Source organism: Schistocerca americana, chromosome 8, assembly GCF_021461395.2.
Source record: "Schistocerca americana isolate TAMUIC-IGC-003095 chromosome 8, iqSchAmer2.1, whole genome shotgun sequence".
Classification (NCBI taxonomy): Eukaryota; Metazoa; Arthropoda; class Insecta; order Orthoptera; family Acrididae; genus Schistocerca; species Schistocerca americana.
The window spans coordinates 524,991,327-525,018,809 of NC_060126.1; the positions used below are offsets into that span (position 1 = coordinate 524,991,327).

The 27,483-nt window shown below is 41.2% G+C and overlaps 1 protein-coding gene across 1 annotated transcript in view; it reads right to left on the reverse strand.

Moving 5' to 3' along the window:
* LOC124545359 (odorant-binding protein 59a) overlaps positions 1–27,483 on the reverse strand; it is a 178,155-nt gene that overhangs the window by 18,395 nt on the left and 132,277 nt on the right. Inside the window, exon 5 of the mRNA XM_047124264.1 lies at positions 23,065–23,191. Coding sequence (XP_046980220.1) covers positions 23,065–23,191 — 127 coding nt within the window. The remainder of the gene's footprint in view (positions 1–23,064; positions 23,192–27,483) is intronic.

Here is a 27,483-nt window from a genome sequence, read left to right on the forward strand (position 1 = left end):
CAAAATCTTAGCCCAATATTTCAGTTCCCTCCTCAACTGCGAACCACCCCAAGAAAAACTTGTCTTCTCTTCTCCAGCATTCACACACCCAGACTCACATGCCCCGGATCTTGAAGAAATTATGGAGATAGTCAAGCAGTTGAAAATAACAAAGCACCAGGAGGAGATGGGATCATTGCTGAGTTCTGGAAACTAAACGATCCTATACTTATGCAGAAATTACACCGTATAATATCAGACATATGGATAACAGAGCAGATACCAGAGGACTGGAAATGCGCTCTAATTCACCTGCTACACAAAAAGGGCAACAAGACAGACATGAACAATTACAGAGGAATTTCCCTGCTCCCAGGCGCTTACAAAATTCTTTCCAAAGCAATTTTAAACAGGATAGAATCCCAAGCAGATACACTAATTGGTGAATACCAGGCTGGATTCAGAAAAGGACGGTCATGTGCGGATCAGATCTGGTTCTTAAAGACAATATTACAAATGAGGAAATGCAGAAACACAGTAGTTACATTCATTGACTTCAGGAAAGCATATGATTCAGTGGACCATGGAACCCTGTTTAAAATCATGGAAGAATTTGGGATCGACCGAAAGACACAAAAAATCACAGAACAGACACTTACAGGAACAAAGAATCACCAAGCTCCAGAAAGCCTACAAGCTAACATGGACACATTACAACAGGAAGTGCATTTCGACAGACGCAAAATTAAGGCACTATACAACAGTGATTCTTCCAGAAGCAATCTATGCAGCTGAAACAATGGTGATTGATGGTCATTCTAAAATTAAGGAAATACAAAAGCAGGAAAGAAAAATCCTCAGGAAGATTTATGGTCCAATCAACAAAAATGGCATTTGGATGAAGGGACCACAAAACGAGCTCTATAGAAAGATTAACATAGTAACAGATGAAATCAGAAAGCGCCGAGCCAAATTTTATACACAGATCTACAGGATGGAAGACTCCAGAACAGCAAAGAAATTATTCTTCAATATTATAACAAGGAGTAAATGTGGCACGGAATGGCTGAATGAAGTCCAGAGGGATCTACAGCAGATCAACATAAAAAATCTCGAAGATCGCACCGAGAGCCGGCATAAAATCACAAGTGTGAAGTTTGGGGAAAGAACATCGCATCAGCCTGGTAAAAAATGGACAGAGGAATGGAAGAAGGAGCATTCTGAGAGGATGAGGAGGTTTTGGGAAGCAAAGAAGAAAAACAACCGAAGATGAAATTATGAATTCAAGTTCAATCGCTCTCCTAAAGGGGAACAATCATTATAATATATATAAAAAACAAAGATGAGGTGACTTACCGAACAAAAGCGCTGGCAGGTCGATAGACACACAAACAAACACAAAATTACACACAAAATTCAAGCTTTCGCAACAGACTGTTGCCTCATCAGGAAAGAGGGAAGGAGAGGGGAAGACAAAAGGAAGTGGGTTTTAAGGGAGAGGGTAAGGAGTCATTCCAATCCCGGGAGCGGAAAGACTTACCTTAGGGGGAAAAAAGGACAGGTATACACTCGCACACACGCACATATCCATCCACACATACAGACCTGTATGTGTGGATGGATATGTGCGTGTGTGCGAGTGTATACCTGTCCTTTTTTCCCCCTAAGGTAAGCCTTTCCGCTCCCGGGATTGGAATGACTCCTTACCCTCTCCCTTAAAACCCACTTCCTTTCGTCTTCCCCTCTCCTTCACTCTTTCCTGATGAGGCAACAGTTTGTAGCGAAAGCTTGAATTTTGTGTGTATGTTTGTGTTTGTTTGTGTGTCTATCGACCTGCCAGCGCTTTTGTTCGGTAAGTCACCTCATCTTTGTTTTCATATATATATACACTCCTGGAAATTGAAATAAGAACACCGTGAATTCATTGTCCCAGGAAGGGGAAACTTTATTGACACATTCCTGGGGTCAGATACATCACATGATCACACTGATAGAACCACAGGCACATAGACACAGGCAACAGAGCATGCACAATGTCGGCACTAGTACAGTGTATATCCACCTTTCGCAGCAATGCAGGCTGCTATTCTCCTATGGAGATGATCGTAGAGATGCTGGATGTAGTCCTGTGGAAAGGCTTGCCATGCCATTTCCACCTGGCGCCTCAGTTGGACCAGCGTTTGTGCTGGACGTGCAGACCGCATGAGACGACGCTTCATCCAGTCCCAAACATGCTCAATGGGGGACAGATCCGGAGATCTTGCTGGCCAGGGTAGTTGACTTATACCTTCTAGAGCACGTTGGGTGGCACGGGATACATACGGACGTGCATTGTCCTGTTGGAACAGCAAGTTCCCTTGCCGGTCTAGGAATGGTAGAACGATGGGTTCGATGACGGTTTGGATGTACCGTGCACTATTCAGTGTCCCCTCGACGATCACCAGTGGTGTACGGCCAGTGTAGGAGATCGCGCCCCACACCATGATGCCAGGTGTTGGCCCTGTGTGCCTCGGTCATATGCAGTTCTGATTGTGGCGCTCACCTGCACGGCGCCAAACATGCATACGACCATCATTGGCACCAAGGCAGAAGCGACTCTCATCGCTGAAGACGACACGTCTCCATTCGTCCCTCCATTCACGCCTGTCGCGACACCACTTGAGGCGGGCTGCACGATGTTGGGGCGTGAGCGGAAGATGGCCTAACGGTGTGCGGGACCGTAGCCCAGCTTCATGGAGACGGTTGTGAATGGTCCTCGCCGATACCCCAGGAGCAACAGTGTCCCTAATTTGCTGGGAAGTGGTGGTGCGGTCCCCTACGGCACTGCGTAGGATCCTACGGTCTTGGCGTGCATCCGTGCGTCGCTGCGGTCCGGTCCCAGGTCGACGGGCACGTGCACCTTCCGCCGACCACTGGCGACAACATCGATGTACTGTGGAGACCTCACGCCCCACGTGTTGAGCAATTCGGCGGTACGTCCACCCGGCCTCCCGCATGCCCACTATACGCCCTCGCTCAAAGTCCGTCAACTGCACATACGGTTCACGTCCACGCTGTCGTGGCATGCTACCAGTGTTAAAGACTGCGATGGAGCTCCGTATGCCACGGCAAACTGGCTGACACTGACGGCGGCGGTGCACAAATGCTGCACAGCTAGCGCCATTCGACGGCCAACACCGTGGTTCCTGGTGTGTCCGCTGTGCCGTGCGTGTGATCATTGCTTGTACAGCCCTCTCGCAGTGTCCGGAGCAAGTATGGTGGGTCTGACACACCGGTGTCAATGTGTTCTTTTTTCCATTTCCAGGAGTGTGTGTGTATATATATATATATATATAAAACACACACATAAAATTCAAGCTTTCACAACAAACTGTTGCCTCATCAGGAAAGAGGGAAGGAGAGGGAAGGACGAAAGGATGTGGGTTTTAAGGGAGAGGGTAAGGAGTCATTCCAATCCCGGGCACGGAAAGACTTACCTTAGGGGGAAAAAAGGACGGGTATACACTCGCCCACACACACATATCCATCCGCACATATGTGTATGTGTATGTGTATGTGCGGATGGTTCCATCAGATTCACCTGGTCCTACTCCAAATCCCATGCCACTTTCCTTGACGTTGACCTCCATCTGTCCAATGGCCAGCTTCACACATCCGTCCACATCAAACCCACCAACAAGCAACAGTACCTCCATTATGACAGCTCCCACCCATTCCACATCAAACGGTCTCTTCCCTACAGCCTAGGTCTTCGTGGCAAACGAATCTGCTCCAGTCCGGAATCCCTGAACCATTACACCAACAACCTGAAAATAGCTTTCACATCCCGCAACTACCCTCCAGACCTGGTACAGAAGCAAATAACCAGAACCACTTCCTCATCCCCTCAAACCCAGAACCTCCCACAGAAGAACCACAAAAGTGCCCCAGTTGTGACAGGATACTTTCTGGGACTGGATCAGACTCTGAATGTGGCTCTCCAGCAGGGATACGACTTCCTCAAATCCTGCCCTGAAATGAGATCCATCCTTGATGAAATCCTCCCCACTCCACCAAGAGTGTCTTTCCACCGTCCACCTAACCTTCATAACCTCTTAGTTCATCCCTATGAAATCCCCAAACCACCTTCCTTACCCTCTGGCTCCTACCCTTGTAACCGCCCCCCCGTGTAAAACCTGTCCAATGCACGCTCTCACCACTACCTACTCCAGTCCTGTAACCCGGAAGGTGTACACGATCAAAGGCAGAGCCACGTGTGAAAGCACCCACGTGATTTACCAACTGACCTGCCTACACTGTGAAGCTTTCTATGTGGGAATGACGAGCAACAAACTGTCCATTCGCATGAATGGACACAGGCAGACAGTGTTTGTTGGTAATGAGGATCACCCTGTGGCTAAACATGCCTTGGTGCACGGCCAGCACATCTTGGCACAGTGTTACACTGTCCGCGTTATCTGGATACTTCCCACTAACACCAACCTCTCAGAACTCTGGAGATGGGAACTTGCCCTTCAGTATATCCTCTCTTCTAGTTATCTGCCAGGCCTCAACCTCCGCTAATTTCAAGTTGCCGCCACTCGTACCTCACCTGTCATTCAACAACATCTTTGCCTCTGCACTTCTGCCTCGACTGACATCTCTGCCCAAACTCTTTGCCTTTACAAATGTCTGCTTGTGTCTGTGTATGTGTGGATGGATATGTGTGTGTGTGTGTGTGTGTGTGTGTGTGAGTGTATACCTGTCCTTTTTTCCCCCTAAGGTAAGTCTTTCCACTCCTGGGATTGGAATGACTCCTTACCCTCTCCCTTAAAACCCACAACCTTTCGTCTTTCCCTCTCCTTCCCTCTTTCCTGATGAGGCAACGGTTTAAAACAAAATAAATAAATAAATAAATAAATTAGCTACCCAAGTTGGGAAGTTTACTATATGGATTAAGTTGTATGATAATGTTATTGTTGGCTGAAGTGCACCCACTGACATGTACAGTTCTAGTTATGTATCAGCTGATAGGATGTTGAGGTACCGAAAAAAGTGTGATCTGCAATAAACTTGCTTACAGAAGTAGTCTCTCGCACATTAGAGGCAAAGTAGGAAACTATGGCATGCTCCAAATGTGTGTACTTCTTACTTCATCTTATGGTGGAGGTATGTAGTCAAAAGTGGCCTGGGTTGTTGTGACATGGCTGGCCCACTCACTTGACTGTCACCTTTGTTCTCTCTTCTTGGTATGTGTTTGAATGCTTATGTATTCTTCTATGGTCTTTCTTTAGCTCACAATTATTTTTACACCACACACAATGTCTGGAAATTCTGATAACAGACTTCTAGGACTTATAGAGGGGAGTGAGGGGACAATATTTTGAATGGGAAACCATGTACCATTTCCATTCTATGATGGTTTCAATTCAGATCTTTGACTCATCCACAATTTGAAAGTAAACATAATAAAACATCCATTTGTCACTTAAGCACATTTGTTTGCATTAATGCTTAAATATTATGTCTTTAAATTATTTCAAAACAAAAGAAAACCTAGTGTAATCTATGTACAGAATTGTACTGATGCATTACAACAGCAAGGAAAAGGTTAAGTGACGTCAGATGACCATCTGATGCAGTATACATCATCCTGTCTACCCTACTGCATACGAGGACAAACAACTCTGAGACTTTTATCTTTCCCTCCGCAGATGTGGATGCATTACACATTTGAATTGAAACTGTCATAGAACAGAAATGATACATTTCTGGCCATGGGTTCCTGTTCAAAATACTCACTCCCCTCTACAACTCCTAGAAGTTTCTAATGGGAATTTTTTACCATCTTTTACATGACAATGTGTTCAAAATCTGGTCCTAGTTATTGTGATTTTTTATAGTCCAAGTAATACTTAGTTTTTCAACAAGATCATGTGACAATAAGAATAAATGGTCAGCTTCATTTGTCCTTTGTAATATGTATCCTGGCAGAGAAAGTGCAGAGTAAATTCCACCCAGTTAGTAGCATTCTATCTGGAAGCTTCTGAGCAGGGCAAAGAGATGCCAAACTCATCTTTAAGTTGCCATCTGGGCTCTTTGTTTCCTTTGCCTGCTTTGCCACAATGCAGGAATGTAATCTAGCTTATTAAGGCACTGCATACATGGTCTTCATCATGCTCACAAAACTGGTTCTTTTCATAAGACTACAATATAAAATGCAAAAGAGCTCATACCTTAAAATTTTTTTGCCAGTTCGATACTGGCCTAGTGCATAAGTTTGTAGCACCTCTCCAAAAGTTTATTAAACGCTACAGATACATATAAAAGAGAATTTAGCTATCAATAATGTATGCTCAGTCACTACTTAAAACAGTCTGCCAATGCTGGGATAACTTTTCAGTTTAGCGAATGTAGAAATCGTGTGGTTTTGAGGCAAAGAACTCATTGCGCCATGTTTGGAGTACATTTTCATTCAGAAAGGAAGTTCCTTGATGGCTGTTTGATAGAGAGCAGAAAAGATGAAAATGTGAGGGTGCAAGATCGGATGAATAAGGTGGGTGCAAAATGGCTTTCCAAACCAAGCCTTGCCAGTCTAGCAGTATGTGGATGGACATTATCATGGAGTAGCATCACATAATGCAGTCTTCTTGATCGTTGTTCTTGGATTGCACCTGCAAGATGTCTCAGTTGTTCACAACAAATGCCAGCAGTGATGGTCACACCTCAAGGAAGCAGTGCACAGTATACTACACTATCGCCATTCCACCAGATGCATAACATTTTATTTTGTGGATGTGTTGCAAGTCTTTGTACAGTGAACTGCTGTATTGTTTGGGCTAAGTGATTCCTTTATTTTTCTTTTGTTAGCATAAAGACACCATTTCTTGTCATCAGCAATGATACAGAACAGGAATGGTGTGTGTTGTTCACAGTTCAATTGATGATGAGCAACCAGAGATGCCCATATGGCCACCCACTGATTTTTGTTATTTTGGCTTAGAGCATGTGCTACCCTTATACCCAATTTTTGAACCTTCCCCATTGCATGCAAATGTCATACGATGGTGGAATGATGACAGTTCATAACTTTTGCCAGTTATCGAGTATGCTGACGTTGATCATTGTGGGTTGCTGTGTTTAAACGATCTTCATCAAACTGCAAAGGTTTCCCTGAATGTGGAGGGCCACTAATATCACAATGACCCTCCATGACATGAGGAAACCATTTTCTTGCCATGCTCTGTCCTGTGGCAACTGCTTCTGTCACTTCCACCTATTGCAGCAGTTGATAGGCTGCACAGACTAAAAACCAATGATCAGTGAAGCGCCTGCAAGCCAAGGTGCTACTGCAACCCCAAACTCCCTCGCTGGTTACTTCTCCCAGAGGTAGAACTTAGATGGTCACACTTTCCGGATGTAATGCATGCCAACCCATCACTCGAACAGTCTCTTCTTCCACTTTGATGAGGCACCTGTCAGCTGTGACCTCAGCAGCTCATCTGCCACACTTTGCTGAAATATGCACAAACAGCAGGATTCTTACCCCGCATCCAGTGTCAGTGTTTTGGCAGACTTCGTTTAACAAGAGGAGTGCTACAATGTTTTTCACATCACCTGCCCAAGCCGCATTCCCTTGAGGGCTAACATTGACTGTGGCTGTATGAATCCTGTTGTTAAATGTGTGGTTCTTCCCCCTGGTATCAGCACATGGAATATTGCATGCAGTGTGGTGTAAATAGTGCAGTGAAGTGCATTGTTCACCAGCAGAACTAGGCGGGTTTATTATCATTCCATCCTCGAACATTTTGGCATCCCCTTTACTACAAAGTGTGCCACTGAAACAGGTTTTCCTGTGCTGTCAGATGACACCAAACAAAGGCTGTAAGACATCTATAATCCATCCTGTCCAAAGACTCCACCAAGAGTGATGTCCTTCCTTGAGTGAGAGGTAGTAAGTCATTAAATTTTACTGTAGTTGTTAGCTTTTAGGAATAATATATTTGAACCAGTTCATGTAGCTCTTATAGCATGTCCCATTATTTATTTTTATCTTTCATAGTTAGAGCACTGCTACAGGCATGTATACCATTTAGAAGCATAGAAGAGAACCTAAATCATTCCTTCAGTCTAATGGCATTTTCCGCATACATGGTGCAAATATTTCTAGCTGCCTCCAATGTTGTCACCTCTCTAACTCAAACAGAAGAATATGTCAAAAATGTTCTAATTTCTCTACTTGGCACTTCATTTTCTAGCAACCACAGCTCCATTCATTATCACCAAATGACAAAATGATAATATGTAAACTTAAATAGCAACAGTGAACTACAAATAAAAAATTATAGCACATAAATAAACCCACAGCAACCAGAATACCAACATGCAAAACAAAAATGCTACCAACTAATGCCCCAACCTAAAATATTCAAAGACTCCATAATATACTCAGTAACGGTACCACTTATGTGGATGGTATATTATGGAGTGTTGAGGAAAAAAATTTATTCTACACAGTAAGGTGAAAGATTTACTTTGGAACCAAATTAATCATACTTGGCAGCAATTTACAATAGACCATTATGAACTTTTGCAGCTATATAGAGCTAAAATGAGTTACATTGCTCCAGATCCATAATTCACACCTGCAACTAATGTTGTGTGCCAGTTGCCACAGTGTTTTCAGGCATCTGAGAATGATTTGGATATCCCAAACCTGATCCAATGGATGAGAAAAGATTTAAATGGAGTAATTGCATAAAGAACAAATCTGATTTCCTATCATCAATATCCAATAATAATGATACACTGCAGTCCCAACATATACTTCACCAAGATGAAGAAAAATGAGGCAGTTGTAGGGATAACTCCTGGTAATTCAGAGAGTGTATGTTATCATGAGCATTTGTGATTGACAATACTACACAAAATGAAATTAATCAAATCTAATGTGAACATAAACAAGAAGATAAGTGGCCTCCATTGTGATCTAAAGAATCTAACTCGTATAAAAATGCATAAGCTATGGAAGTATTACTATCTACAACTCACTGCGATGGAAAATTTAAAGCATGTAGTAATTGTTTTGATGCATCTTCTTTGTTTGTTCATTTCACTTTTTGATTAAATTTGTTTGTTCCTTACAGGCCTTGAAAAGATGTGTTGAAGTAAGTTTCAACTCTACAAAACCACAATTTTTTCTTGTTTCACATCCTTACAGTACTCAAGTACTACTGGACTAACAAAATATATTATATCAAAGGGAAAATTTGCATGATAAATCTATAAAATTGCCAAGAGATAGGATGGCTGGCCAGTACTCATATCCGGGAGACAAAATTCTGAATATTGTTGATAAACATATACAAAAGTAGAAAAAAGACAGATAGAGTGAGAGAAGGAAACACACAGAGTGTGGTCTACAGTGGCCTATTGGTCCATTTCTCCTTCCATAAACCTGTCTTTATCATGTCATTTTTACTTGTCATCTCCAGTTATAAGTGAAGCATAGGAGGTATTCTTAAGCAAAAGGAAGCCCACTTCCCTATGAAAGGGAAACAGGCAGGTTGGAAGACCACAGAATGACAGCCCCACTATACAACTGTAGATGCACAGCCCTCATAAGCTGGCCCTGTGGGTTTTCTTGATTACTACTAGTACCCAAGAGAGCCTTGGCTCAAGGACAGATGCATAAATGATGAACTGGCAATGTGAAAGGTTAAGAATAAGTGGATAGTTAATACAATTAAAGTAGCAATATGGAATATCAGAGGTTTATCAAAGAAAGAAGTAGAGTTGGCAAAAATTTAAAGTGAGTCAAGGTACACATAGCTTCCACATCAGAAAGAATGTAGAAGCTACAAGAACAAGTATGTAGAAGAATATTTGATGCCATATAGCAGAACAGAAAAAACAGCCAAGAGTAAACAAAGGGATTTTGATTTACATACATAAGAGGTGGGGAAAGAAGATTGTAGGGTATAGATATGTAAATGAAAGAATTATAGCTTGTAACCATCAAAGATGAAAGACAAAAGACAAAAGCTGACTTTCATTGCAGTTTATCCACCTGGGGAGGGGGTGGGGGGGGGGGGTAGGAGGAGGAGGAGGAGGAGGAGGAGGAAGAGGAGGAGGAAGAGGAGGAGGAAAAGTCTATGTATTTCTATGACATACTGCAATCAATTTTGGACAAGTGTGTGGCCACTATGACCAAGTCACATATCAACATATTTCTTTTTCAAGCTCTTGGTGAGCAGTCTGTGATCGTGTGCAAATCAGTCAAATATGTGTATACGGAGAATCAACAAGATGTTTATATCCAAATAAATGTGCTTCAGACCAATAAAATAGTGCTTATTACATGTGGTATAGTGTACATCATTGGATCCGGCAATCCTAAAACACTAACCCCATACTGGTGACCCCGAATTTATTCACACGTGCTACAATGAACTCTCATTCCAATGTGAAGTACACAATGGATCACTTGCTGCCTGCTACACTGCACAAGACCAACTAGGTTTTTCAACAGATGCTCTGCCATCATTTTCAATTATCCACCTTGTGTTCACAATAGTTTGATACAGTTTCCGAACACACCGACTAGCTGTACTCAATAGGATAGTGCTTCTACATTCCCATAGCCATGTGTGTGGGTATGAACAATAACTTTTAGTTATCCTACAGGAATCAGCCATTGTGTGGCAGTGTCCTGTACCAACAGAATGTTTTTCATGCACAGAACTTCACATGCGAACTTTTACATCCAATGTGTTTCGAGTGCTCAACAATGGCTGACACCATGTGCTCAAACACCAGTGACTATGTTTACAAATTTCCCAAGCGCCAGTGTGAACTTTCCACCCAGGTCAGTGGTGGTACAAATTGAGCTGGATGCTCAGGAAGCAAATTTCATGTTTATCCAGATTTTGTAACAGCCCCCCTACCCCCCACACTACCAGCGTCCACTTTATGAGTGTTTCTGATGGCATGTGCCATTCCTGCTGTATCTGTCACATGTGTTCTGCAAACGTTAGGTGATTTTAACAATTTTAATGCATCTACAGGGAAGGTGCCCAGAAACTGTACTCTGTCATTTTCTGCCCATCGGTTGACTACAGTCGACTCTTCCATGCTGGTCCATTCTACTCCTGTTAGCATTACTCCCTCAGACACCTGAATCATTGCTTTCTCAACCACAGCCAAGCCAGCCACACCTACCATGCCGTGTGCCACTGACAGTGTCATGAACTGGTGCACCGCTACTGCACCCAAGCCAGTTATGCTACAGAGCTACGAACAGACCATTATGCCAAGACTTCCCTATCGGTTGGCCTAAACTACCACCCCTTTACAAGGACCACCCACACACATGGTTTGCCATGGTCAGCCACATATTGCAGCTACATGCGTTGCTGACGACAACTCTAAATTTCTTTGCTTACTGTTTCACCTCCATGATGAACCAGACCTGATCTGTGGTATTGTGGCTTCGCCTCCTGCTATGGACAAATATGCATTTGCCTGATGCACCATCCTCGAATGTCTATCCAGATCTACAGGTGGTGGTGGTGGTGGTGGTGATGTTTGGTTTGTGGGGCTCTCAACTGCACAGTTATCAGTGCCCATACAAATTCCCAACCTTTGCTCAGTGCATCCCCACCACTTTCAGGAATGTTGATGAAATGATGAAGACAACACAAACACACAGTCATCTCGAAGATCTACAGAGGAAGCTGTCCGCCTCATCATCAGTCATGAGTCACTGGTTTCCATTTCGCCATTGCAGCTCTGGCATCATCTCTGCGTTACAATTGGCACACATCATATGCTGGATGCTACACTTTGGACCATCTGGTTGCTCATACTCCCTCTGGAAGTTCACATTCACCTTCTCCATCTAACTTTGGCACCACTGGACACTAAACTGAAGATTGCTGACCAGGTTTACAACATCCTGCCATCCCTGCATACCCCCACTCGCCCTGGGGGACCCTCAGGCCTCAGGGGTTGGCACACCTGCACTGCAGTTCCCATCGTTCTGTACAGAGTGCACACGACTCACTCCGCACACGCACGCAGACCCAACGCTGCCTGGCAGCCGCCGCCGTAACTCCTCTCCTACCAGCTCTACTGTGGCACCGCTGTTGGAGAATCTACAAACACAACTCACTTCACTGCCACTTTGGCCTCAGGCAGCTTGACAGATGATGCTACCTGCTGTTCTGCTTGCTGTTATATCATTTCCCGCTTTGGTGACATGGCTAAGAATTGTCATTCCTCATTCACATTCCCAAATTAATACCGCGACCCCACTCAGGTGCTACAGGCCACGTTGCATTGTACAGACACCTACCTGTCTGTTAGTACTCCTTTACCTCATGCTCCAGGACACTTGTACATGAAAGATGCAGTGTCTTGCCTTTTGTTTCTAGTTGACACGGGGGCCGAGGTCAGTGTCGTACCTTTCTCCGCACATACTAAATTCAGTCAACCTTGCCCCGCACTTCAAGCTGCCAATAATACCTTGATCCAATCTCATGGCACAATGATTTAAACCTTAAACTGCAAGACATCACACTCCCTTATAGTGGACTTTCATTGTCAGCGATGTGGATGAACCCGTGCTTGGGGTAGATTTTCTCTTAACCCATGCTCTTTTACCTAACCTACAACAAGGTACACTAATCTTTAACCTGGTAGACTATGCCACTGGTTCCAGTATTTCTTCCCTTTCATCTGAGAGTGCCACTCTATTGTGCAAGCTAGCTGAATCTGCTATTGCAGTGCTCTCTCTTAAATCATACAATGACGAGCTTCAGAACAACAGCCCCTGTGCTGCCTCCTCGCATCCACTGTCGATGCCACATGCCTTTTCTACTATTGGACAGAAGCTGTGTTCGTGACACCATCAAGTACCCCAACAAACTCCATGACAAGGACTACCAGTGGATCACTGCCACTGCTGCTGATCTGCCAGCCTGGGACACACAAGCATGTGGATTATAGGTTAGTCATACTTCATCGGGTGTGGGTCCATCACCTCGTCGGTGTTTGCAATCAAAAACGGTACTGTCCATAGAATTGATACCATGGAATGTCTACTGGTGCGTGCAAAGGCTAGGCATTTAAACCTGGATAAACTTAAACACACCAAAGTGATTATTCAGGAACTTTTAGACAGTAAGACTATTCGCCCTTCTTCTAGTAGTTGGTCATCACCCATTCATTTGATGCCTAAGTAAAATGACACTTTCCGCCTCTGCAGTGACCATCGGGTGCTTAACACCAGAACAATTTTAGATAATTATCCCATCCCAAATATTCAAGACTTTGCTTCCCAACTGCACTGGCCACAAATTTTCAGTGTAATCGACTTTCACAAGGCGTACCACGAACTGCCAATGGCACCTGAGGACGTTGAAAAAACTACCATCATCACCCCATTCAGATTGTTGGAGTATCTGTTTATACTGTTCAGCCTTAAGAACACCACACAGACATGTCAACGGTTCATTGACTTGTTGGTTGGAAAACCAGACTTCATGTATGCATACCTGGACAACTTGTTAATTTTTTCTTCCTCACTCAAGGAATGTGAACTCCACTTAAATACAGTGTTACAACTATTACAAGCAAATGGTGTCACAGGGAACGACGCTTAGTCACAACTCTCCCGCACTAGTGTCACTTTTCTGAGCTACGTGGTTTCTGTCGATGGCATCCGCCCCCTACCAGAATGGGTCAAGGCTATTAGTGTGGTGCCTTTGCTCAAAGACTTTCAGGGCCTCCGCTGCTTCCTAGGAACTGTAAATTACTACTGCAAACACATTCCCCATGCCACTGACATAGAAGCCCCACTGACAGATGCTCTTGCAGGCAACACTTGAGGGTCTTGGGCGGTCACATGGACTCCAGACATGCGATGTGCATTTGATAATCTCAAGTGAGCCTTACAGACAGCCATTGCACTCGCTCATACCACCCCTGATGCTCCCATTTCGCTTACTACAGATGCTAGTGATACAGCAGTGGGGCAGTACTTCAGCAATCTGTGAGTGTTGTTGTACAGCCGCTCAGATTTTTCTCCCACATACTGTCCTCTTCCCAACACAAATGGTCAACCTTTGACTGGAAACTATTTGGTATTTACACTGCTATCAAATATTTCCAAGACGATATTGAAGTCTGCCATCTCGTGGTATTTACCGACCACGAACTGCTCGTATATGCTTTCCACAACCCAGGCAAGTACTCATCCGCGAGACATTTCCATCATAAGAACCACATATGCCAGTTTGCAAACCACTTACGTTACACCAGAGGGGTAGACAACATTGTTGCAGATTTTTTTTTATCTCATGTGTCGGTATTATCTTCACAACCGCACCTCATCAAACTCCATAGATTGAAAACAGATGATACTGAATTTGCCGCATTGCGCTTGATACTAAAACAGGATTCAATCTTGAGTTACAGATACTTCCTGAGTTCACATCACCCATCTGGTGCAACATTTCAACAGGACACATACATCCAGTGACTCTCACCCCTCTCTGCCGGGACATTTATAATAGTATTCATGACTTGGCACACCCTGGAAAACACACCACCATACATCTCGTATCTGAACATTTCATTTGGCTGGGGTGATAAAATAATGTCGCAGTTGGGTGCGAGTGTGTGTGGCTTGTCAGTGCGCAATAGTAGGACATCATGCACAGCCCCCCATGGGTACATTCGACGTGGCAAAACAAAGATTTCAACACATACAGATTGATATATTGATATCATTAGGCCATCGCCCCCCCCCCCCCCCCCCTCAGGGCCCCTTTCATTACATAATGTCTGCCATTGACAGGTTTATCCACTGGGTAGAGGTAATTCCCCTCACTACTATCACAGCCAATGCGGTGGCCCGAGCCCTTTTATTAATGTGGATCTCGCACTTCTGCTGCCCAGCTTCTATCATCACCAACCAGGGACACCAGTTGGAGTCCACCCTCTTCTGGTAGCTTTGCGAACTGTGCAGGATGAAACAATTTAGGACAACAGCATACCATCCCCAGAGCAATGGACTTGTCGAATGCTGGCACCAAATGCTTAAAGCTTCACTAATGTGCCATGGGGGTGAGTGGGCTGACACCCTACTGTGGGTAATGTTAGGTGCTTAGGCTGCATTCAAAGAGGACCTTGGCACATCTCTGGCAGAAGGACTATACGGAGAACCCCTCACACTTCCAGCAGAGCTAAGCTAGTCAAGCCTTCACTCTCTCGGGATCAAACCTGCAACTCGACATTATTCAGGCATGTTAAGCAGTTAATAACTAACATTCATGTGTGCCCTCCTGGGCTGCACTTACATCCACCCGTATTCCTGTATAAGGACTTGACATCGTGCGCTCACATCACGGTGCAAGGTGACACCGTCTGACTGGCACTCAGGCCCACACAGAGTCATCTCGCGGCATAACAATACATTAGAAGTGCTCATTAATGGAACACCTCAAACTGTATCTGTATCCTGCCTCAAACCTGCATGGTCTCTAGGAGAACTGCTTGATACTCCACCCAGTCGGTTCCCACCTCCTGCTACACCCGCCTCGCATGAGGTATCTACCAACGGTCCATGGGTGAGTGACGACCATTCCCGCACGCGTGACATTACCTACTCCCAGTTGTGTGACAGTGCTACAGGTGCGTGTGACATCACCCTACAGAGTGACGCATGTGCTGACTCGCCCTCCTACTGGCAGCCCCCTGCCTCTCCCCTGTTAGAATTTAGTGATGTATCGGGGGCAGCCTCGGAATGTGTGATGTCGCCGATGATGATTCGTGTAGAGATTCTGTCACCCCTCTCCAGAAGTGGTAGTTAATGTCAATACTGATTTCATTTGCAGTTCTAAAGTGTTTTCTGTTGATAATGTGTTTGTATTCTACAAATGAGCCAGCTTCCCTAATGACAACTTGACCCACATTCTCGTTCTCCAGTCTGTCCCCTTGCCTCTTGGTACTGACCTGTCAACAGTAAAAGTCCTTTGTACCGTAACAGGCATTCAGCTTCACTACCCCAGCTTCTCATAATTCACCATCTCCACCCCAGATCCCTCCACTTCTGTACAAGGATTTGACCAGTCGGGCAGCAAAATAGTGCTTATTACATGTGGTGTAGTGTACATCATTGGATCTGACAATCTTATAACACTAAACCCATAAGTGTAACAAAAATAATCATACAATAATATTGACACAACATTTAAATACAACTGTAGAGAACAAACCTGTCCTAAGGATTGTAGGAATAATGGGAGAAAACATCATAAATAACAATGGGAGCTTGCTTAGAGATTTTGTTTCTATAAACAAACTAAAGATAACAATTTCTTTCTTCTGCAAAAAATATATTCATAAATACACATGGTCAGTTCAAGGATTTACATCTGTTAATCAGTTCATTATTATTAACAAAAAACTGCAAGGCGAGGCAAGAGACATGAAAGTGTACAGGAAACATGAGTAAGTTAAGTTCAGCTTTTTGTGATATCTCAAATAGATATGTGCACCAAATGGAAAAAGAATGAAAAGTTGTCAGAGGAAAAGATGAAGGAAGACATCTTCAAAGTGTGTCTCCTAATGAACATAGCATACGAGATCTGTACCATATCTTAATCAAAAATTAGTACAGAAAGAAGAAGAAGAAGAAATAGAGAAGGTATGGAAAAATATAGAAACTGCAGTTGAGAAAGCAGTTGAAGAAGCCTTTGGAAAATAGAGAAATATAAAAAGGGAGAAATGGATAAAAGTTGGACACCAAGTTAGATAAAGCTGTAAAGAATAAAAACATTACACTTCTCTTAAGTATGTCAATGAACCAACTGCATTTTTTAACTTGCTATTATATCAGTCAAAGTAGTCAGTAATATTAAGTTAATAATTTTCACAATTTAAAAATGTGTATACAATTTGTGCCAAAAAGTAAAACTTGAGTATATGTAAATACTTAACTAGATATGCATGTAAAATGAAACTTTATGTACCTGTCAATGTTTTCTGTTGTTTCCATACAATAAATAAAAAAATAAAATAAAAACAAGAAGAATCAAATTTAAAAACAAGAGAGAAATGTAGGAAATCAAGATGGATATTAAGGAAAAACTGAATATATTTAATATCCCTAATAAAATACAAGAAAAGTAGGAGAAACTGAAATGAACATCTGCAAAGACTGAATGGAGAAAGATTACATCTCCAAATAATAAGGTTTAAGCCAATTGAGAGAAGAAGCCAAGGAAGACTGGAGAAGTGACGAGTACTGTAACAGACAAAAACAAAAGTTATCCTAGTTTTTGAAAAAACACTGAATTCCTTCCTTGGTTATGAAAAAGGGAAAGGTTGTGGAAGATTTAAAAGGAGGTGCAGGTAACTCAAATCCCAGATTGATAGAGGCCTGCCTTTAAGGATGAGGGGAGAGAAAGGTGAAGGGGCTAGGCATTTTTGGCCTTCAGTTGTCCTTCTAACATGTGTAACATCCTAGTGAAACTGTATGACAAAATCTGACCATTATCCCTCAGCTAATTTTCCTACCTCTGAAATCATTTCTGTTGTGAAACCCATTCCGTTCAACTACTCACACACACTCACTCCTGCTCCACCTTCATAAATCCTACAACAGGAAAGACACAGCAGCATATGTAACCAATAGCTAAGGTGGCACAGTACAAGATGCTGGACTCATATTTAAGAGGATGGCAGTTAAAATTCCCATCCAGCCATCCAGATTTATGTTTTCCATGATTCCTCTAAATTGATCGAAGCAAATAGTTGGATGGTTTCTTTGAAATAATATGGTTGATTTCCTTCACCATCCTTTCTCGATCCAAGCTTATACTGTCTTTAATGACCTTTTTGTGGATTAGACTTAAAAGCAAATTCTTCCTTCCTTTATAATGTGTCTACCTCTAATGTTGTTGCTGAAGTAATACATGTTCACTGTACAGCTTTTTATGTAAGAATGAACACCACTAAACCAGCTGAGTGCATGAATGGACACAGAATAACTGTCTGCCTTAGGGACACCCATTACCCTGTTGCTGTGCATGTTCTACAGCATGTATCAAGAGAAGTGAATGCTAGCTACACTGCATAAGCCATTTGCATCCTTACATTTAGTACTAATCTCTCTGTACACTGGATGTGTGAACGTGCTCTACAACATACCTCAGTATCCCATTGACAAACAACCTTTTCTTTAGTATGTATTTACAAGATTTGTTACTCTATTACATTTTTAATTTTTCTATTTATTTTCCCCCCTCTCTTTTTGGTTTCTGTTGGCACCTTTTCCACTTCCCACTCAGTTCTTAAGTCCACTACACATTTAACATCTCATTTATCTTCCTCATCATACTTGATTACTTTTCATTCTGTTCTTTCATCTCTCAACTGAAGATGACACAGTGCTTATAACATTTTTTTACATCATATTCTATAGATGCCTATCCCTCTTCATATACATCTTGCCTTGTCTTTACAACAAGTGGGTCCCTCTCAGTCTGGGATCGCAACCTGTTCCACTTTTCTCTCTGAGAAAGGCGATAACAGTTTAAAAAGCTAGGATAATTTGGAAATTACCTATTATTACTTACTTACACTTGCTAGCTCACTGTTAAATGTCTGCCATTTTGCTGTAAGCTCAAGTTATATCATGATTTTAAATAATGGACACAACACAGTATTTAATTAATGTGACTACTTTTTGCATTTGTAATCACTTGTGAACACACAATGACCACTTTAAGACCCCACATACAATGTCAATCACCTATAGACACTTCCTATGAAGTAAAAACATTCCGACAGTGACAATAGTTTTACAGTGTGCTTTCATAATTGAGTTCTAACAGATGAATATCACAACATTGGTTTTTCATCATACAGTCAGTGAACACAATAGATTTTCATATACCTGAAAGAAATATGTAGATTTCCATGTTTTTGACATGAAAATATGATCAGAAGGAAAATTACTAACAGTTTAATGTAAAAAAATAAATGAAAGTTAACAAAAATAACTACAACATGTTAACACAATGCGTGCTGGGTGCAGACTTCCATGGCAATGTTAACAATATTGTAGCTCATCCTGAACTCTTACAAAGATAGATGCTAATACTTGGAACTGACATAGAGAAGCTGACTCGTTGGTTGGTAGCCTTGAACTTTCACAGAGATGGCGATTGTGAGCTTGTATGATACCAAGTGAGGATTAGTGGTGGGGTTAGAGTATATAAAGACTGGTGCAATGATATTTTGTGATTTTTTATTTTAATATTAGTTTGTAAAACTATAAGGTGAGAATAAGCATTAGAGTTGATCTGTTGACTCTAGAAATAATTTGGTTTAACTAAATGCTAGCTGGTTGCAATAGTGTTAAAGTGTAATGTACTTTTTGAATGATACCCTGCATACCTATGTGGTAAACAACCAACTTTCATGTAAAGCTTCATTGTTCATAGTTTTGTTAACCTAATCACATTATTAATTAGGAGCTTCATTAAATAATCAAAGGCACTTTCCAATTTAGAAAAATTAGGGAAACAGAAGTGTAAAGCCAGATCATGGAATCAAAGAAATTTAAGGGCTCAGACAGTGGATGTACAGGGCTTCTATAAATGATTTATTTGTTTTCAACGCTCTATATTTTCCAAAGTATTACAAGTAAAAATATGACTGATGGATGAATAGAACCATAAATTCATCAAGTCTGTGTTTTATGCTCTATAAATGATGTATATGTGGCCATCTGCTCACATGACCTATGTCTAAGAAGTAGTCAAATTTGTTCCACACCTTACGTAGCAGCATGCTGTCAAAGATCATCACAGTGCATAGTTGAGGTCTTTGAGCTGTTCCATTGTTCTTTGCTGATGGGCTACAGAAAAACAGTTTTGAAGGTAGCTCAAAAGGAAAAAGTCACAAGGTGTTGGGTCAGACATTGTGGGAGGCCTAGGGAACAGAGCCACATTGCCTTCATCACTACAGCCAGTCCAGCAATGTAGAAGTTCATAGTTTAAGTAGTGACAAACATCAGTGTTCTGATGATGGGCTACAGCATCTTGTTGGAATATGAAATTCCTTGCATCAGTAGTCAGTTGTGGAAGCAACCACAACTGCAACATATCACTGTAAGAGGTATCCATCACAGTCTTCTCACAGAAGAAAAATGGCCTGTACAGCTTTGTAATATTGCACAGAAAACATTCATCTTTGGTGAACCTTCTTCATGCACCACAATTTCATGATGATTTTCAGTCCCCACACTCTCACAATGTGACGATTAACCTTTCCAGATGAACAGAAGGTTACTTCATCACTGAATATCAGGTTCGAGGTGAAATATTCACCCTCTAGTACTCCCTGCAGTGTGATGCAAAATTGAATAAACCCTTCATAATCTTCCATTTTTAATCGTTGCTTGAGCTGCAGATGGCATAGTTTGAAATGCACCTGGTTGACCTGTACTTTTCTGTTTATGGAGCCATACAGTGTTCTTAAATTCTTGATACTTCCACACAATTCTCTGTTACTTGGCAGTACTTTTCCATAATTACTTTAGAATGTATGCCACACTATTGTAACAGATAAACATCTTGCATATTTGAATACACAATTTTTTGTTTTGCTTCGTCATTATGTTGTTAAAGTGCTGCACTCATAATACCAAGAGGTGGGCAAAATGCAAACACTGTGAATTGACAGTTCAGTTCATGCATCATTCATACTTTTACATGTAACTTTGGAAAATAAAGAGCTTAAAATGCAGTAGCCCTGAATTTTTGGGTGTGGCCAGACTCTATTGCAGATAATTTCTAAATGAACAAGTTTCTGGAAAAATGAAACTGGTTTCTGAAAAATGAAAAACTATGGCTGCATACTGAATTAGGTCTTTTTGTGCAGAGCCTGTTACTAGCTCAAACTGTTCTGGCAGTTACTTGCTAATGATGTCTCTTCAATTACTAATTTATCTCTAAGAAAAACGTTTAACAGAAAACTAATAATGCTTTCTCAATCAGCAGTTTGAATATTGTGACATAAATAATGTTACATAAATAAGAGCTTAACAATTTTAAGTACACTTGTATATGCTATACAATAGGTGTATAAGTAGAATGAGATGAAAGACAAGAAAAAAATTAAGTTATTTAAAAGGAACAGAATAAAAACAAACAGAGCAAGTCCAACTTGCTATGTTTCAAGTTGTCTCTACTTTTAACTGTGTCTACGAGCAGCAGTTGGAATTTGTCTGCTGAAGGCTGATCCTGGCCCACTGTTCCTTCACCTTGTAATTTCAAAATATGCACATGCAGTTAAAATAAAAACTCTTGTGCAGTACTTTGTGAATGAAATTTCGGACATTTGGCCATATGTTTTAATATTCAGTTGTTTCACACTACAGGAATTTCAGCTTTATAGCCATTATGAAGTACAAAGCTGAAGTGAAAAAGGAATAAAATGCATGGATCATGTTGTGCAGGGCATAATATGAAGAACATAAAAGTCATTACATATTTAAGGAGCACTACTTACAGATTGCAAAACGAAATGACTACCGTATTTACTCGAATCTAAGACGCACTCGAATCTAAGCCGCACCTGAAAAATGAGACTCAAAATAAAGGGAAAAAAAAATTTCCCGAATCTAAGCCGGACCTGAAATTTGAGACTCGAAATTCAAGGGGAGAGAAAAGTTTTAGGCCGCACCTCCAAATCGAAACAAAGTTGGTCCATTGTAATATGAGACACAATTTAGGTCGAATGAATGATGATTCAGCTACAGTAGTTTGGTTCGAGTCGTAAGCTTAGCAGTTAGGCTTTACCAGGTAGCCATTGCTATGTGTCAGGCGCTCCGTCAGTATTTATACGGGTACCCTTCCTTTTTCACGTGCTTCGTCTGGTTTGAATCGATTGCTTGTTTTGCTTTGATCTGATAAGTGCCGTTTTCTTTGTTATAGGTGTTTACGCTACTGTAAGCTGAAAATACATTACTGTACTGTGTCATGCACTGTTTGTCGCATTCTGATAGTGCGTGTTTACGGCCTGTTGCCGCTCGCGGCATGGCTTGCTTTTGTGTGCGCTACCGCCGCTTACAATTAAAAAAAAAGTGAGGAATCGTCTCATTAGCGAAACAATGGCAAGAGACTGCTATTTGTTGTTACTTACACTGCTGCTTTCTTTGATAATGATCAACAAGAACCAAATAATAGACTGTGTATGATAGAACATGTTCTGAACGAGAGTTAGGCGAAAATTTTTCTCCGTTTGAAAATCTTTGCGGCCGCTTCTTTAGTACATCAAATTCTGCACAGAAATTAGTCATCTTAGATTTAAAAATCTATTCAGTTGCCGTGCTTCATTTCTGACTGTATCACTATTAGACATAAAAATAATACGAATATAAACATGACACGATACGTATATTCTTCCGCGTTTGCTGTTGTCTCGCTCTAGTTTCGTAGTTTATTGGGCAGATAGGATTTAAATGAGATAGCAGCAAACACGAAAGAATACATGGCAAAATGTTTATATTTGTATTATTCTTATGGTGAAGAGAATAGTGCATGTGATTCACATTTCATCAGGTTCCTATTAGCAACCTCACAGGTAGGAAAAAATTCAGAACGTAGAGTTGGCTATATTGACAAACATCCCAAACAGTCTTGCCAGTCGTATTTTCGTAGTACATTGAAATTCTGCTACATTCGAAGATGAACAATACGGAATTTGTATTTACTTCGTTGGCTAATGTATGAAAATGGTCGAAACTCGGGACGGAGAAAAAAAGCTCGTCTTCCACCTTTTTTAAAATTTATTTATTGACGCAGAGGTTACGGCGCCAGTATTTATCTTTGTGTCTACATATATTCGATGGCAGAAGTTAGTTGTGGCGGCACCTACTAACATTTTTCAGAACTTCCGCTTGCTTTGCACTCGATTCTAAGCCGCAGGCGATTTTTTGGATTACAAAGACAGGAAAAAAAGTGCGGCTTAGATTCGAGTAAATACGGTAACAATATTTGTGGTTATACAAGCAAAACATAACAACCTTACCAGACTCAACTTGATCAAAGCAGTCTTCTACAGCTTCCTGAACAAAGTCCTTGACTTCTGTATCTTTGACACCACGAAGCATGACTTTTGCAACAGCAGATCTATCTGGAAGAGCATCATCTCCCAGCTGCAAAAGACAGTGTTTAATTAATTTTGTTAGTAAACAAACTATAACAATTAATATACAGGGTGAGGCAGTCAAATGGAAAGATTTAAAAGAATTGCACAAAATGTATATTTAAACAAATTTTATTTATTTTTTGACACAAATCTAGTGTTCTTAAGTGGAAATTAATAGTTTATTTTTGAATGGAGTATCACTCAGATGGTGACCTTGATTTTGCACACATCGTTGGAGACTGAGGGTGAATCTGCCCATGATGACATGTAGCTTCTCCATCAGAATGTTTATTTCTTGGTGAAATTTCTCATTCAAATCATCTCTGGTTCTTGAATGATTTTCCAGAAAAACTTTGAACATGAAGTAATCCCAAGAGAAAAGTCTGGAGCTGATAACTCTGGTGAATGGATAGGCCACAGAACATTGCCATTTTGGCTGATGAGATGACAAGTAAATGGCATCTCATCAGCCAAAATGGCAATATTCTGCACTATATGTTAATTGTGATTCTTTACAGTTTTATTTCAGATTAATCTGATGATGTATAAATCAAAATGCATCATTATAGAAAGTAATCACCAAATAACCTGTGGCTTTCATGCATTTTTATAGTGTCCATTGTAACAATGATACAATGTTTAAAGAAGTCCACTTTCACTTTACTGGTTTAGTCAATAAGCAGGACCTCCAATATTGGTCTGCGAAAAACTCAGATTGTCTCCATGCAATCTCTTTCAACTCAGAAAAATTAACAGTTTAGTGTGCAGTATCATCTTGAGCAAAAATTGGCCCTTATTTCTTTTTTAAGACAAACATTCTAACACAGTGTGGTGAACTCTACACATTATGCTGATATGTTGGAAATATTTTCTCTGCCTGAACTCAGTCCCTATGATCCAGATAAAGAAACATTCTTCCAGCAGGATGGTGCAACTAGCCATACTGTTGCAGTGTCAATGGATTTGCTTAGACACACATTTACTTGTTAGACACACGTTTACTTGTGTGTCCAAGCAAACCCATCGACACTGCAACAGTATGGCTAGTTGCACCATCCTGCTGGAAGAATGTTTCTTTATCTGGATCATAGGGACTGAGTTTAGGCAGAGAAAATATTTCCAACATATCAGCATAATGTGTAGAGTTCACCACACTGTGTTACAGTGTTTGTCTTAAAAAATAAATAAGGGCCAATTTTTGCTCAAGATGATATTTCACACCAAACTGTTAATTTTTCTGAGTGGAAAGAGATTGCATGGAGACAATCTGAGTTTTTTTCAGATCTATATTGGAGGTCCTGCTTATTGACTAAACCAGTAAAGTGAAAATGGATTTCTCTAAGTGTTGTATCATTATTACAATGGACACTATGAAAATACATGAAAGCCACAGGTTATGTTGTGACTGCTTTCTTTAATGATACATTTTGATTTATACATCATCAGATTAACCTGAAAAGAAAAATACTGTAAAGAGTCACAATTAACACATAGTGCAGAAAGTGATTAACTAACCAACTAACCACTAAGAAGAAACAGGAAATCAATCAAAGCACAATGTGAAAACATACTAAGGTTAAGGAGATCATACAAAACTGAATAATTGTGGTGGCTGTGCTATTCAGGAAGACAACTAGGCTACCTCCTGGCAATACAGATGAGTATTAACATTTAAAACTTAATAGTAATTGTTATAATCCCATGAAGAATGACAAAGCCACAATCTGGAGGCCACGTATAATGAGAAAACAACAAATATACATCCAGTCAAAAACCAAAACACAGGTTTTCCCACTCAAAGCTCCCTGATTTCTAGGACCCTGGAGGCAAAAACCACAGTAGATATGACAATGAAAAATGCACAACAGTGTAGAGCATCCCAAAGAATTTATATTCCTGTGCAAGAAGTGCCAAGAATCACCACCAGAGTGCAGCAGGGCCACATGAAGTGAAAATGGTGACCCCACAGCAGCGGGTGCAAGCAGTAGTGTGGTTTGCAGAAACAAAAGCGCTGATTACTGTGCAAAGAAATTATCATCATGTGTATGAATGTGATCCACCTGATGTAAAAACAATTAAGGAATGGTATAGGAAGTTTCTGGCAACAGGAATTGTTCTGAAACATTCTGGTGGTGCACGTTATGGAGTTCCAGAAGAGGCAGTGAGGAGACAAACATTTCTCAGAAGCTCATGTAAGTCAATTTGTTGAGCATCTAGACAACTTGTTGTACCTTGATCAACATTGCATCTTGTAGTTCACCAGCATCTTCATATGTTTGCTTACAAAGTGCAAATTCTGCAACATCTGATGCTGAACAACAAACCATGCTGACAACAATTTGCTGCAGATATGCTGCAGCATATTCATATGCATGCCATCTCCCTGGAAAGATGTTTAGTTTCAGATGAGGCAGCCTTTCATCTATCAGGAACGGTTAATGGGTATAATATTCGGATTTGGGGTTCGCAAAATCCTCACGTTGTCATTGAAAATTTTCGTGATAGCCCTAAACTAAACTTCTGGTGCAGGCTAATGCATGACAGGATTGTTTGACCATTCTTCTTGGTGGAACGAACAGTGAAAGGGTCAGTGTATCCGGACATGTTGGAGCAGTTTGATTACCCTCAGATACAAGACTTGAAACCCAACGTCATTTTTCAATAAGATGGAGCTCTGCTGCATTGGTAAACGGCTGTTCACAAGTTTCTGGATAGGAAATTTCCCTATCGTTGGATCAGACATGGAGGACACATTGCCAGGCCACCAGGTCCACCGGACATTACGCCACTTGATTTCATGTGGGAATTCATGAAGTAGCATGTGTATGCGACTAAAGTGGACAATATTCCTAAGCTGTGACATCATATCATTAATGTGATTGCAACAATAACAGAGGAAATGTTACAAAGAACTTGGCAAGAAATTGAATATAGATTCAATATTCTTTGTGCTACAAATTGTTCACATGTAGAGGTGTATTGATGATAAATAAATAAATTCTATGAGATGCTCTACAATGTGGTGCATTTTCACATTGTCATATCTACAGTGTTTTTTTTCTGGGTCTTTGAAATCAGGGAGGTTTGAGTGGGACACAATGTATAACAACTGTCTCAAGCATGGAAACAAAGAAGAAACAATAGAAAATCACCAGGTAATGGTGTGAGGGGCTGGGTCAGCACGATGAATAAGCATTTTATTACAAGACATTTGTGATTGAAGTAGATACATATACATTGACCACTTGTTTATAGCACCAAGCCCAGGAAAGGCATTCATAATTTTTTTATGTACTTTTATAAATGGTTAAAATGGCTCTGAGCACTATGGGACTTAACTTCTGAGGTCATCAGTCCCCTAGAACTTAGAACTACTTAAGCCTAACAAACCTAAGGACATCACACACATCCATGGTTGAGGCAGGATTTCAACCTGCGACCATAGTGGTCGTGCAGTTCCAGACTGTAGCGCCTAGAAACGCTCGGCCATCCCAGCCAGCGTACTTATATACCTTACACTTCTTATAAGAGTCGAGGGACATGAAAGGGAAGCAGTGGTTGGGAAGGGAGTAAGACAGGGTTGTAGCATCTCCCCGATGTTATTCAATCTGTATATTGAGCAAGCAGTAAAGGAAACAAAAGAAAAATTCGGAGTAGGTATTAAAATCCGTGGAGAAGAAATAAAAACTTTGAGGTTCGCCGATGACATTGTAATTCTGTCAGAGACAACAAAGGACTTGGAAGAGCAGTTGAATGGAATGGACAGTGTCTTGAAACGAGGATATAAGATAAACATCAACAAAAGCAAAACAAGGATAATGGAATGTAGTCGAATTAAGTCGGGTGATGTTGAGGGTATTAGATTAGGAAATGAGACACTTAAAGTAGTAAAGGAGTTTTGCTATTTGGGGAGCAAAATAACTGATGATGGTCGAAGTAGAGAGGATATAAAATGTAGACTGGCAATGGCAAGGAAAGCGTTTCTGAAGAAGAGAAATTTGTTAACATCGAGTATAGATTTAAGTGTCAGGAAGTCATTTCTGAAAGTATTTGTATGGAGTGTAGCCATGTATGGAAGTGAAACATGGACGGTAAGTAGTTTGGACAAGAAGAGAATAGAAGCTTTCAAAATGTGGTGCTACAGAAGAATGCTGAAGATTAGATGGGTAGATCACATAACTAATGAGGAGGTAGGATGTAGGATGTAGGTTGCAGTAGGTACTGGGAGATGAAGAAGCTTGCACAGGATAGAGTAGCACGGAGAGCTGCATCAAACCAGTCTCAGGGCTGAAGACCACA